Source organism: Momordica charantia, assembly GCF_013281855.1.
Source record: "Momordica charantia cultivar OHB3-1 chromosome 5 unlocalized genomic scaffold, Mcharantia_2.0 BLBB01000005.1, whole genome shotgun sequence".
Classification (NCBI taxonomy): domain Eukaryota; kingdom Viridiplantae; phylum Streptophyta; class Magnoliopsida; order Cucurbitales; family Cucurbitaceae; genus Momordica; species Momordica charantia.
The window spans coordinates 3,574,922-3,588,145 of record NW_028275163.1 but is presented as its reverse complement, the minus strand read 5'-3'; the positions used below and the strand labels follow the sequence as shown (position 1 = coordinate 3,588,145).

Sequence of the window (13,224 nt, the reverse complement as noted above, 5' to 3'; positions counted from 1 at the left end):
TACTCTCTCTAACATATTTTCTCACTCACTAGCATTTCTCTCTAACTCTTTTTTTATCTCTCTAAATTTACTTTTCTCTAAAATCTCTCTAAAAAACTCTTTATCCCTCTAAAATTTTATTTTCATACTTTCGGATGACAAAATTTTTTATTGTATCGGTCCCTATTCCAAATGAGACGATGAATCCCCATTCTAGACGGGTCAAGATAAAATATGTGCTAACTAAGACTAACCTCAATTTGAAGGGCAACTAATTAAAAATGTCTATTGAAATTTCGTTACCCTGTTTTGAGTCTCAATCACAAAAGGCCAGGCGTTAGACTTTTCTAACTTCTTATTAACACAACTCTTAAAAGTATAAAAGTCAAATAATTAATTAAAAGCAAGTTAAAATATATAGAGGCTAGAAATATAATTTAACACTTTCGTTTTCTTTTGCATTAAAAAAAAAAGAGAGAGAGAGAAAAAAAGAGTTAGGTTTCGTTATTACAAGAGATGGAAATCTTCATTCGTTAAAACCAATAATCTAGAGGCAATTCCTCTTTTCCAACATTGTCAAACTCCATTAATTTTTCATCATTTGGGAAAAAAGCCATTATCATTCAAGAAAGTTCACTTTAATTTTTACCCTGAGGAAATTAACCTACTTCCGGTTAAAATGTAGAAATTTGATTTGATTCCTAAAGTTTAAAAAATGTGCATTCTAATCCAACAAATTTTAACAAAATTCATTGGTATGGTGGTGGTATATGTATAAATCATTTGGACAATCATGTAATGGTTCTATTTTGAATTGTCAAGTAGTTGGAAAATTACTAAAAGGACCAGATAACTGAGATTTAGTGGTAATGGGCCTCCTTTAGTAGTTGAGGTCTATCTTGTCAAATTGTAATGTCAACATCCATGTATAAAAGAATTAAAAAAAAACACACACACAAAAACAAATATGGCAATTGCAATGTATACCTGTCACACACAATCTCTATCAACAAAAAAATCTCCTATCATCCTAAGGGAAGAAGCTTTGCTACAGGGATATCAAATATCGAGGTGAGGCCACTTATTACGAGCAGTTAGATATCTATAAATGAGTTAAATTTACCAAACAAATTTTTAACATGGTATCAGAGCGGGAGATTCTGTGTTCGAACCCCTACATTGTCATTTCCTTCCCAAAAAGAAGTTTAGTCGACGTTTAACCCTTCAAAAAGTTAAAAATCCAGCAAGAAGATATTATTTAACTTAATTAATACTAAAAGAAATAATATCAAATTGTCATAAAGAATGTAAAACAATAAAACCAACAAAAGAAAAACGGGAAAGATTGCCCCACTATAACTATTTATTTATATTTTTAGAGAATTTAACAAAATTTTAATGTAATTGGGCCTTCAAACTGGTGGGCCGTTCGGGTACCCGTTAGCTCACACTTCAATTTAGACCCAATTAATGTGTGTAGGACTCAAATCAATCTTGCTTAGCCTTCATTTTTTCTTTAAACTGAAATTTGTTTCCACTGGATTATGGTACACGTGATATTAAGATATCTATTTTTTTTTTTAAATATTTATAAATCTAAATTTCAACGATTTAAATCTGTTTTTTTTCCTCTAATTACCCTCAATAGATGTCATCCTATTACATATTTCCTAGTGAGAATTGATGATCATTTAATATAAATATTTACATAATGTTTAAATATATTTGGATAAATAATTAGACAGATAAAGTAACTAATGAATGTATTTATTATTTTTAATTTTTCGACGGTTCTTCTTTGAATTTTTCAATAATTTATATTATTTTTTTAGGGTTTAAAGTTTATGGTCTAGGATTTTATTTCTTATTAAAAATATAAATTATCTCTAGTAGGTTTAGGGTTTAGGATTTAAAATTTTGTTTGTTTATTAAAATCATATAAATATGGGTAGCTTCTTAATTCTCGCATCAACTCCATCAATTTAGTGCATAAAGAATTCAAAATCAACCCTTAGTAAACCAACAAAGCTTAAATTTTGAACAATATAAAATAAAATTTTGGAATTGAAATTCTCAACATTAATTTGGCAAAAAATAATTAATGGTTTGGCTTGAATTTTTCATTTGTCGTGTGTGAAAAAAATGTATTATATGGGTGGCAGGAACCGACGGCCCAATCAAAAACTCATTATGTAGAGGTTAAGAAACACATAAGCATGATTTGACGCCTCCCTATTGGTCCAGCAAGGCAATGATTCATCTTTAAATAGTGCCAAGTGGAATTAGTTTAAATTGGGGTTTCATCATTGGTAACAAAATATCCCCACTTGGTTTTAATTCTCGTTTTATTGAGTGATAGAGACAATTAATCCCTTTTCTAAATCTATGATTTTGACGTTTTAACGTCTCATATTATTTATTTAAATTTGTTTTCTCAAGATTTTCATTGTAATTGTCTGTGCCTTGTAATTTTTTAAAATTAAGTTATCTCTTTCGCACTGATGTCCAAATTCTATACGAAGAAAACATCTTTCATCAAATAATAATTATTGTAAACATTGAATTACGAAATAAAAAATGAAGAACATGAATGAGGAAGAGGTTAATTTTATCTTGTTTCAATTGATTTAGGTTGGTTCAATTGATTAAGATATTTAAAATATCTCTTAGAAGTAGTATGAGTTGACACACATTGTCAAACATGTACTTAAGTTTTGTTTTTATTTTGCTTTAAAATAAAGTTGTAGCTGACCAATTTGTGAGATTGCATACAGATCAAGACAATGAGGAGAGAGAAATCAGAAAAGGAATTGAGAAAAGAGAAACAGTTTCATGCAGAGGTGGGTGCCACTTTTAAGTGAAATCTTTTTAATTTTCTACTTTGCTTTGTTTTTTATTTCACACAAAAGGTTTCATACCAATAGAGATAATTTTCCTCTTTTGTATGTTATGAATCACTCTCTTCTCTAACTAATACTAATGTGAGACTTTGTTTGCACATATTTGCAACCACAACAATCCGAACAAAGTGTCACTTATAACTTGCTTTAAATAGTCATCATCCTCTAAGTCACTCTCGCAAACAAAGAAAAAAAGAGATGGAATTAATTCAAGCTTGTGGCACTGTGATCACGAGCTTGGACGTCACTTCTTCATTTCTCGACTTTTTGGATGGGGGCTCCTCCCGAGTGAAGGCATATATGTCAAACAAATTCACAATAAACAATCATCAAACGTGATTGAAAAACCATAAAAAAAAAAAGAAATGATTTCTGATGTGAATTTGGCGGGTCGTCCCCCCTTCCTACGGGTTCCCCGACCTGACCTCGGGTAGTGGATCAAATGAACACTCAACTGCGTCATCACAACAGCTAACTCATCTACTCTCGGACAACGAGAACATGTTTCTATCTAATACTTCTAGATAGATAACTTGCTACACATACCACATTGAGAACGCAAGATATCGTCGTACCTTCAATCTTCTCCCCATCGAACAAAAATACATCAATAGAGTTTAAATACCTACTTATACAAAATGACAAAGGAAAATGGGAGGCATCCAACATAAAGAAGACAGAAAAATGAAAGATTAGAAAACTACATTATTAATAATAATTAAACAGAGTTTGGTAATTGTATTCTAATAGTTTCTGCTTTTGGGTGAATATTTTATTATTAAAAATTTTAAAAATGTTTATTGTGTGCGCCCCTTCGAGTTCGAACGGCATGAAAGAGCGTGGGTGCTCAAAACGACCCTGAACCTTCTGGGTTCTGACGTGGCCAGATTGGCCCTATCTATTTGGGAAAATGGTCACGTGATTGCCAGCATGGCAACCTGTCCGGTGTTGACGTAATCACAAACGCCGATTGACAAACTGTTAAATTACTTTAATACCCTTTCTTCCAGCGGTGGGTTCGTACGTACTCGTAGGCGTTGTACTGTCTGTCAGTGTGTTGATTTTTTCCAGTTGGTTTTTGTTCAGATCCTTCGGACATTCCCACTTTCAAGTGAATATTATAGGGGTAAAAAATGCAATGACTATTGACTGCGTATTACTCAGATATAATTCTAAAAGTATATGAATGAATTATACTTATAAAATAATGTATGATTTTAAGTGAAGAGTTGAAATTACACCATAAGAGGAGTTGGAGATTTAGCATGCACCCAATTTTTCAACCAAACAAAGGTAAATGAACTTAATTAAGACACATTCATATAAATTTTGATGTTACTTGTAATGACATGCAAACTTAAACCTGTACAAGTAAAATTATGTTTTGATTAAAATATTATTGCACAAAGAATATTCAATCGTCTACCATCTCATGAATCTCTTATTAAAATGTTATTATTTTCTTTCCTCATAGACATAATGGATAGATGGAACCCATACAATACTGGCTACGTGACTCAAATACAAATGATCTCAATTACAACAACTTTTATGAGTACTTATTAAGAGTAGTTGTACATATAGTAATTTAGTCCAAATTAATAAAAAAAAAAAAATATGTCAAATTTTTAAATATCTATCACTAATTCTATATCTATTAGTTATAAACGACGTAAAATAAGTTAGCAAACTATAGGTATTTTACTTATCAATATAAACCTAGTTCAAAGTTGATTAAGTTGAGTGTGTCTTGACTAGTTTAAAAAATGAATTGACTAGTTTTTTTAAAAAAAAAACAAACAGCAAAAAAAGCGCAGCTACTGCACCTAAATATTTTCCTAATTTGGCAATTGTTCTATTTGTTACGGTGGCAAATTCATGATTGTTATTTGTCAGTCAAGGCAAGGGTATTTTGGTAAAAGTGTAGCCACAAATTGGAAATTTGAACAGTGGGTGACAGCTAGTTCCATGCAACCGATGGGAATACATTATAAAAACCTAAATGCCAGTGCCTTCGTTACAAGACCTCTTAATTCTACCGCCATGGAGCCAGGCACAGCTCCGCCGTCCACCGCCGTCACCCTTCTTGGAAAGTACCGTTTGGGCCGCCTTCTCGGCCGCGGCAGCTTCGCCAAAGTCTACCAAGCAATTTCATTAACCGACAACGCCACCGTCGCCATCAAAATCATCGACAAAGCCAAAACCAAAACCTTCGGCGCCGCCCTGGAGCGCTGCATAGTCCGGGAGGTCGCCGCCATGCGCCGCCTCGACCACCACCCAAACATCCTCAAAATCCACGAAGTCATGGCGACGAAATCCAAGATCTACCTGGTGGTCGAATTCGCAGCCGGCGGCGAACTCCTCGCGAAAATCTCCCGCCGGAGACGGTTCGCCGAACCGGCCTCGCGCCGGCTCTTCCAACAGCTCGTCTCGGCGCTCAACTTCTGCCACGAAAACGGCGTCGTTCACCGCGATCTGAAGCCGCAGAATCTGTTACTAGACGAACAGGGGAATTTGAAAATCTCCGACTTCGGGCTCTCTGCTTTACCCGAACAGCTCAGAGACGGGTTGCTCCACACCGCCTGCGGAACTCCGGCGTACTCCGCGCCGGAAGTCATGCTCCAGCGCGGCGGCGGCGGATACGACGGCGCCAAGGCGGAGGCGTGGTCATGTGGGGTAATTTTATTCGTATTGCTTTCCGGATCCCTCCCTTTCGACGACGGTAACCTCGTGGCGATGTACAAGAAAATCCACCGGCGGGATTTTCAATTCCCAAATTGGATTTCGAAACCGGCCCGATTCGTAATCTACCACCTCCTGGATCCGAATCCGGAGACGAGGATGAGCATCGAGGGGATTATGCAAAACCCCTGGTTCAAGAAATCGCTGCGATTGAAACAGAGCAACGGAAATTGCGAGAGCGTGTTGCAATCGATTAATGATTACAGAGTTGGGGAAACGAACGCGTTCGATTTGATTTCGATGTCGTCGGGGTTGGACTTGTCGGGGATGTTCGAGGCGGCGGAGCAGAGGGCGGAGAGGAGGTTTACGGCGAGGGTGGGGATGAAGGAGGTGGAGGAGAGGGTGAGGGAGATCGGAGAGGAGCTGGGGTATGCGGTGGCGGCGAAGGGAGCGGCGATCGGAATGGGGAAGGGGAGGGTGGTTGTGGTGGTGGAGGTGGTGGAGGTGGCGGCGGCGGCGGCGGCGATGGTGGAGGTGAGAGTGGTGAAAGGAGGGGCGGAGTTTGGAGAGCTCCATTGGGGGTGTTTCGAGAAGAAGCTTGAAGGTATTGCTGTTCCATGGCAGACGAAATGCAATCTGTGATTAGCCATTTTTGTAAAGCTTTTGTTTCTGTATTTTGTTTCTTGGGTGGAAAGGGTATTGCGATTTGGAACTGAGATTTTCGTGTAGCGCTTCCACTACTTTGGTTTGGTCTATTAAATTATTCAAGCTCCCCTTTAATTTTTTCTTCTCTCTATAAAGTTATAAACAAATAATAAATAAAAGACTCCTAGAATAAGTATTTAGTTTTCCCAAACAAGTTGTATGGCAATAAGTTCCTTTCTTTTTATATACTTTGTTAACGCTTTCCAAACCTTCGTAAACATACGAAAACGATTCATTTCCTTTCAAAAGTCTCAATGCTCTAGGCTCTTATATTTCAAATACCAATACCATTTCTTTAATATTACAAGCAAAGTTGACATGACAACGTCTTTGTTCTAAAAGTATTATTTAAAACAATTGTTTATTTTGCATTTTTTCTATTTTCAAACTTAATTCAAGTAAGCAATCTCTACCTTAATTATCACATCGTTATAGATTATATCATGTAAACTTTTTTTTTTCAAAATATTAATTGATGTTTACTCAAACAATATTTTTGAACAAGTTAAAGTTTTTATTGAAACTTTTGAAATAATAGGAGTATTTTTTTTTTGACAAAGGGTAAATTTTAGAGGTATTTTTCATCTTTTGTTTCCAATTTTTAATATATTCCAAAACATAATTTTAAAAAAATATTTTATCATATTTGAATTCATCGATGTTGGGATTATAAAACTCATTTTTTTTATTAAAAAAATATAAAAAAAACAGGAATATTCTCAAACGAATCCTAAACTTTCAATCGTGAGAGTGGATCAAATCAAAATGGATATGCGAAGTATACTCGATTGTCCCATTGAATTTTTTGGTCCACACCCATATCTAGTTCATCTCACTTAGAGCATAGCTCGTTAGTTAGTAGTACTAAGTCCTAAATTTAGGACTACAAATTGTCAAAACATTTTCATACTAAATTAGTCATTAGACTTGTTTTTTGTTTTGTCATGACAAAAATTGGCGGGACATTCGAAGAGACAAACCGAGAGAAGGAATTCACATGCTTGGGGATATACGACCTTCGGTTGTTTTGGAAAGGTATTTTGCATTTCTTTGTGACATGACACTGACACGAAACCAAAATTTGGCAGCAGTTGGTTACAAACTTACCCATGCAAAATTAATTTTTATATAATAATTTATTATATAAACTCTAGTTTTTTCTTCTTCTTTCTTTTTTTAAGAAAAAAGAAGTAAAACAACATGGAAGATCCTGATTGGCTAGACAATTCAGCCAACTAGGGATACAATTATCCCAAAATACACTTTCCCTTTTCTTATGGGATCTTTTCCCAACTGTGTGAACATATAAATTGGTCCTTCTATCTACTTTCCAAAAGAGATAAACCCGCAGAGAGTTTTTAGGACTTAATCACACAGAAGCTTGGCAAGCTCCTCTGAATCAGTTTCCACTCGAAAAAGAAGAGATGACGAAGGCCTTACACACTGCTTCCGCCTCCAATCTCTTCACTCCCTGGCAAGACTCCACCATTTTACAACCTGCAGAAACGACGTCGCCCCTCCAATTTCTCAGTACTCATCCCAGGCCTCCCAGTTGGTGTGTCTCTGACCAAGAAGCATCCATATTAAGCGCCCATGTAAGTGTTGGAGGAGGAACCCATTTCATGTTCGTCCTCTGAATTTCTTCTAAGATTAATTGAAGTAATGACAATATAATCTTTAGTTTGTAACACTATTTTACAATTGAGCCATTAAAATTCCATGCATAACAAGTTAGTCTCTATAGTTCAAGTTTATTATCAAATCATCAGTGAGAAACTCCTCAAAATGTGTTTATGAATTATAAAAACTAAGTTGTTATACAATACTTAATTTAATTTACTAAACTGGGCTCAAATCTACTGAAATTTAGGATTTGACACTTGCTATTTAGAATAGCATATTACGTGGTAGTTTGCGAAAATTTATGCTAAAAGAAACATGATTTTTTTTTTTTAGCACAAGAAATATGAAATTTTAGCACCATAAGCCCCATAAAAAAATCAAAATAGAATTACTAAAATTAGGATAAATGGTAAAAAACCACCAAATCAGCCATACCCTTAAAACTTTCAAGCCTTAATTTTACAAAATTGTTACAGTTAAACCCTTAAGTATGGTAAAATCAACAAACCAATAATGAAAATTATTGCAATCGGACATGGATTGTTACATTTTAAACCAAGTTTTTATTTAATTGTATAAAAATTAAAAACTATAGTAATAATCTTTGAAATTTTTAATTTTCAGATAAATGTTGAGCCCGACATCTCAATTAGGAAACAAAAATTAATATGAAGACTTGAATTTGATCGTAATAATATTATAAATTTTGATTGTAATAATATTACAAATCAATAATTTGATTGTAATAATATTTATAATTTAGTGGTTGTTTGTTTAACTTGCCATATTTAAAAGTTTAATCACAACAATTTAAGTAAGTTTGGATATTAAAAATTCAAATATGTACAACTCTAGTTTAGAGGCGAGCAGTTTTGTAATGTTAGAGAGGAAAATACAATTGTCAAAAGAGCATAATTCAACGGTAATTAACATATATTTCAAACTAGGCTATATTTACTCAAACCAAATAAAAAAAAAAGAAAATACAATTTAAATAAATAAATATATATATATATATATTTATTTATTTATAAGCTGCAGTTTGGGGCTGCGTGGCAAAATTTCATTGGTCATGCCGCCATTGAAGGAGCAAGTTAAAAGGCGGGGATTTAAAGCTGAGAAATTAAAGAAGATAAACCGGAAAATGGCGCTCCGCTCTTCCCTTCCCCTTCTATCGTCCAATCCAGTCCCCAAAATCGTCTTCAAATCTTCTGAAATTAGGGCCACGGCGTTCTCGAACAAAAGATTGCTCGGTAAATTGGCGACGAGAAGCGGCTCACGGCGGCTGAATGCGGCAGGATTGTCCCAGATTGAACCCGATTTAAACGAAGACCCTGTAGATCGTTGGGAAACCAACAGTGTTAGCGCTGTACGAATCGATCTCCTTATGCTCTCTCTGTGCCTCTTATCTTGCTGATTTTGTTATGTTTTAGGTTTTCAAGTTGTGTGTTAGGAATCTGATGAATTTAATTGTTTATACTAATTTTATTTCAAATAAAATAAATGTTAGTTGTTTTTACTTCTTCCCGGAATCATGGGATAGATATGTTGGCTGGTCTGTTTACCATTTGTGTTTTATCTCAGGAAGATTTTGAATATGGAAAATACGATGGACATCACACTTACTTTGAAGGCGAGAAAAAAGGTTAGTTCGTTTACATATGTAATTGGGTTTATTTCTATTCCTTGTTTAGAACTTTACCAGAACATTTGAATGCTAGAATTTAGAAGCACTTCTTTCTGTTTTTGATGAATTTTTCTGTTCGGGCTGAGTGGAATTTGGAGGAGGTTCTTGATTATTGGAGCTCGTAGCTCTGTGCATTCGTTGTCCAGATTCCAATTTTACATGCAAATGAGGTAAAAACAGAAATGTAATTGAAATTGTAAGATTGTGAAATTAGAATGCCACGCTTGGAATTGAGCTTTTAAGAAATCTACTTTCGTAAGCTATGGAGTCAAGACTTTAACATTTCCCACTGCCATCACAGTTGAGCCAAGGTGAAACAATTTATAATCAATATCACTCGGAACGTGTTACACATTAGAATAGTGAAAAGTTTGTCATGATATTTAGCTACATGGCCAAAAATCTTTCCTAAAATTCAAGGAATGCTTAAAAAGGTACATTAAAAGTGTTTTTAGAGGGAGAAGTTAACTGAAACTCTCCCCAGAAGTACTTCATTTGCCATAGTCTTAAAAATCATATCAAACTCACTCTTAATCATATAAAAGGTCGAAGGTGGCTCTGATGCAAGATTTTTGTTTTTGTTTTTTTTGTTTTTTGTTTTAACTTTTAAGTAATAACAATGACTCAGAATGTTCTGTGTGGAGTAGTAACCAACTAATTGTTTTCGTACTAAGGACATTCCTCTCCTTGCAAAATCATCTGGCTAGTAAATGCTGGTGCTGATTAGTGATTACTTCTCACTGGCAATTTCTTCACAGGCACATTCTGGGGAGCCATTGCAGATGATATTGTTGCAGTTGGACCACCAACAGGTTTTCAAGGTAAACAATTGTCACTCACTCTCTGATAACTCAATCCTCTGACTTCAACTCTCAATTAGTATCATATCATCAACATTTGACATTTTTGGTAGGCATCATCTCATGGCTCTTCCTACCAGCAGTTGCTGCTGGAATGTACTTCAATTTACCGGTAATTTTGAACGATATCTCCAAACGCCATTGATTTGCTTGTTTCGTTATTGTTGGGGAGGGGACACTTCGTTCTTATTGGACTGTATTTCAGGGGGAGTATCTGTACATTGGAGCAGCTTTATTTACAATAGTATTTTGCATAATTGAAATGGACAAGCCAGACCAACCACACAACTTCGAACCTCAGATATATAACATGGAGAGAGGGGCTCGTGACAAGTTGATATCAGACTATAACACCATGGACATCTGGGAATTCAATGAGAAGTATGGAGACTTGTGGGATTTCACTGTGAAAAATGATGATATAACAAAGAGATGATTATATATTGCTCCCTTAGTAGTGGGATGCCAGTGAACTCTTTATCAATTGTTTTTTTTAATGAAAATGTATATCATATGATACTCTTTTTAGTCTTGTACTATAGTGGGTGTAAATTGTAATTATGAATTGAACTTATTATCATTCTTATAGCAGGAATTTCTCCTTATATTTCTTTTAATCATATTGTGTTAAACATTGTACAGTTTCTAAAGGAATCAGGTTTCCATTTGAAGTATTGAAGTAAATCACTTTGATATAGAAGCTTGTTTGGTAACGATTTCTTGTTTTTCATTTCTAATTTTATCAACAAATCTAAGCATTCGGTAACTATTTATGTTTCTTATTTTTCATTTCTTAAATTTTGTAAAAACAAATATATATAGAATTTTTGGAACGACAAAAACAAGTTTTTTTTTTTATTTCTTGTCCTGTTTTCAATTTGTTCCAACATAAATAAAAAATATCGTTTTATCATTCTTAAATCTATGGGTGTTTGAGATCATATAATTCTATTTTTCTTTATTAAAAATGAGAAAATGAAAACAAGAAACGAGACGTTACCAAATTGATCGATGATTCTATTAGTTTCTTGCTCATTAATCTTGAATATTACTCATTTCTGTCATTTTCAAGGAGGAGCTTGGTACAAAGGAAATGCATAAAATAGAGAAAAGTTAGAAAACCTGTTTGATAATTTTTTTTATTTTTTAAATTTTTGAACGTTAAGCATGCAAACACTACATCACCTATTATTTCTTTTATCTTGCTAACTAATTTTAAAAAACGTTTCCAAAACTAAGCTCAATCTTGAAAGCTAAAAAAACTGGTTTTTGTTTTTAAAATTTTTTACTCATAATTCAAATGTATTTTTAAGTATTTAAGTAGATGAAAACATACCAAATAGATTGAGAGCAAATAAATATATATAAATTTTAAAAATTAAAAACTAAAACGAAATAGTTATCAAATGAGACCTGACTAAAAACTAAAAACGAAATAGTTATCAAATTAGACCTAAAAAGTTTAGAAACCTATTATTGGAACACGCATTAGTTAAACAAAGCTGCATCCTAATAGTAATTAGATTTTCAAGTCAAAAATAGAAAGGTGACTACACGATTCGAAAAGTTCAAGACGCCTTACTGGATTTGCCAATTTGTGCGCTGCACTGTGTTACTATTTCTACGTATGATGCACTATTATTATTTCTACGAATGTCAGTGAAGGAGGACAAAATCCAACATGCCACGTGGACCAATTAGGATATGTCACACTACTTTTACGTATGTTATACATGAAGGTTGGTTTTGAGTAACGTGTTTCTCCGATCTATCTCCCACAATTGTATGTAAAAGTGTAACAAATTCCTAAAACAACTGTAAGAGAGCGAATTCCCCCCTCTCCTCTCTAAAAGAACACTCACTCTATCTTAAGGTACGCAATTCTGTCTGAGACTGATTTACTCAAGTCGAACCTCTGACTGACTTGAGCTTCAAATTACTTGCATTCCTTCAATCATAAAAATTCTATGTAGGTCTCTCCTTACCTAGCTTGTTCCCTCTGGCTCATCGAGGTGAGAAGAATATGGATCTTATCCCTCTAATTCATCTAGGTGAGAATAGTCTAGTCTTCTCATAGTTAATAGAATTCACCAACAAGTATGATTGATCATTGAAAGGTCCTCCTCCAATTGATTCAAGAAACAAATGACTTTAAGCGAGTCATATTCCACCATTAAAGGTAAGACGAGTTTCGTCTCATAGAGTGATTTAGTCCTCCTAAGATAGACATAGATGCAAGAAGTGCCAGTCATATTCCACATTGGTCAGTCTCTATGCTTGAATTAATTTGTCCCAACTTTACTTATAATTTAATGATATAAATAAACAATACCTGCCTGTATAAAACTTTTGTTATCTTAAAAGGTATGTATCCCTCCAAAATGATTGAAGTTTTTTTTTCTTCTTTTTTTAATATAATATATGGGGTGAAAATTCTATTTTTTTTTATCGAAGATAATTACCATAAATCTTGAGCGAATTTATAGAGAAAATAATAGAAGCTCTTTTTTTTAACATAATTAATAGAAGCTTTTATCTGGTCTTTAGTCTACCAATTAATAAATGTTGATTTGCTCTTAAAGTCACGTCGAAATCAATTTTCTTTTGAAGAATTGAACGAAACTGTTCTTCCAATAGCGATTAAATCAGCATTTTCTTTAATTTTATTTTTTGAATTTTATGAGTTGAGACCAACCCATCTTTACTTAATTAATCAATTCCATTTAGTTTACTGATTTCATTAGTGTAACCCTACTAATACGTAACTCACTTGACTTATCACAAAATT

General features: G+C 34.0%; 1 protein-coding gene and 1 pseudogene across 1 annotated transcript; both read left to right on the top strand.

Moving 5' to 3' along the window:
* The first annotated feature begins 4,852 nt into the window (after positions 1-4,852).
* On the top strand, positions 4,853-6,344 carry LOC148211163 (CBL-interacting serine/threonine-protein kinase 7 pseudogene; annotated as a pseudogene).
* A 2,658-nt stretch (positions 6,345-9,002) lies between these two features.
* Positions 9,003-11,053, top strand: PNSB5 (NAD(P)H dehydrogenase 18). The gene is made up of 5 exons (XM_022291580.2): positions 9,003-9,258; positions 9,474-9,534; positions 10,335-10,397; positions 10,490-10,548; positions 10,642-11,053. Exons 1-5 carry the CDS (start codon positions 9,034-9,036, stop codon positions 10,870-10,872), a joined length of 639 nt encoding a protein of 212 aa, XP_022147272.1. The 5' UTR covers positions 9,003-9,033; the 3' UTR covers positions 10,873-11,053.
* The last annotated feature ends 2,171 nt before the right edge of the window (positions 11,054-13,224 follow it).

Coding starts and splice junctions, on each gene's coding strand:
- PNSB5 (XM_022291580.2), top strand. CDS start 9,034: ATGGCGCTCCGCTCTTCCCTTCCCCTTCTATCGTCCAATCCAGTCCCC. Junction 9,259..9,473: donor AAACCAACAGTGTTAGCGCT/GTACGAATCGAT, acceptor GTTTTATCTCAG/GAAGATTTTGAATATGGAAA. Junction 9,535..10,334: donor CTTTGAAGGCGAGAAAAAAG/GTTAGTTCGTTT, acceptor ATTTCTTCACAG/GCACATTCTGGGGAGCCATT.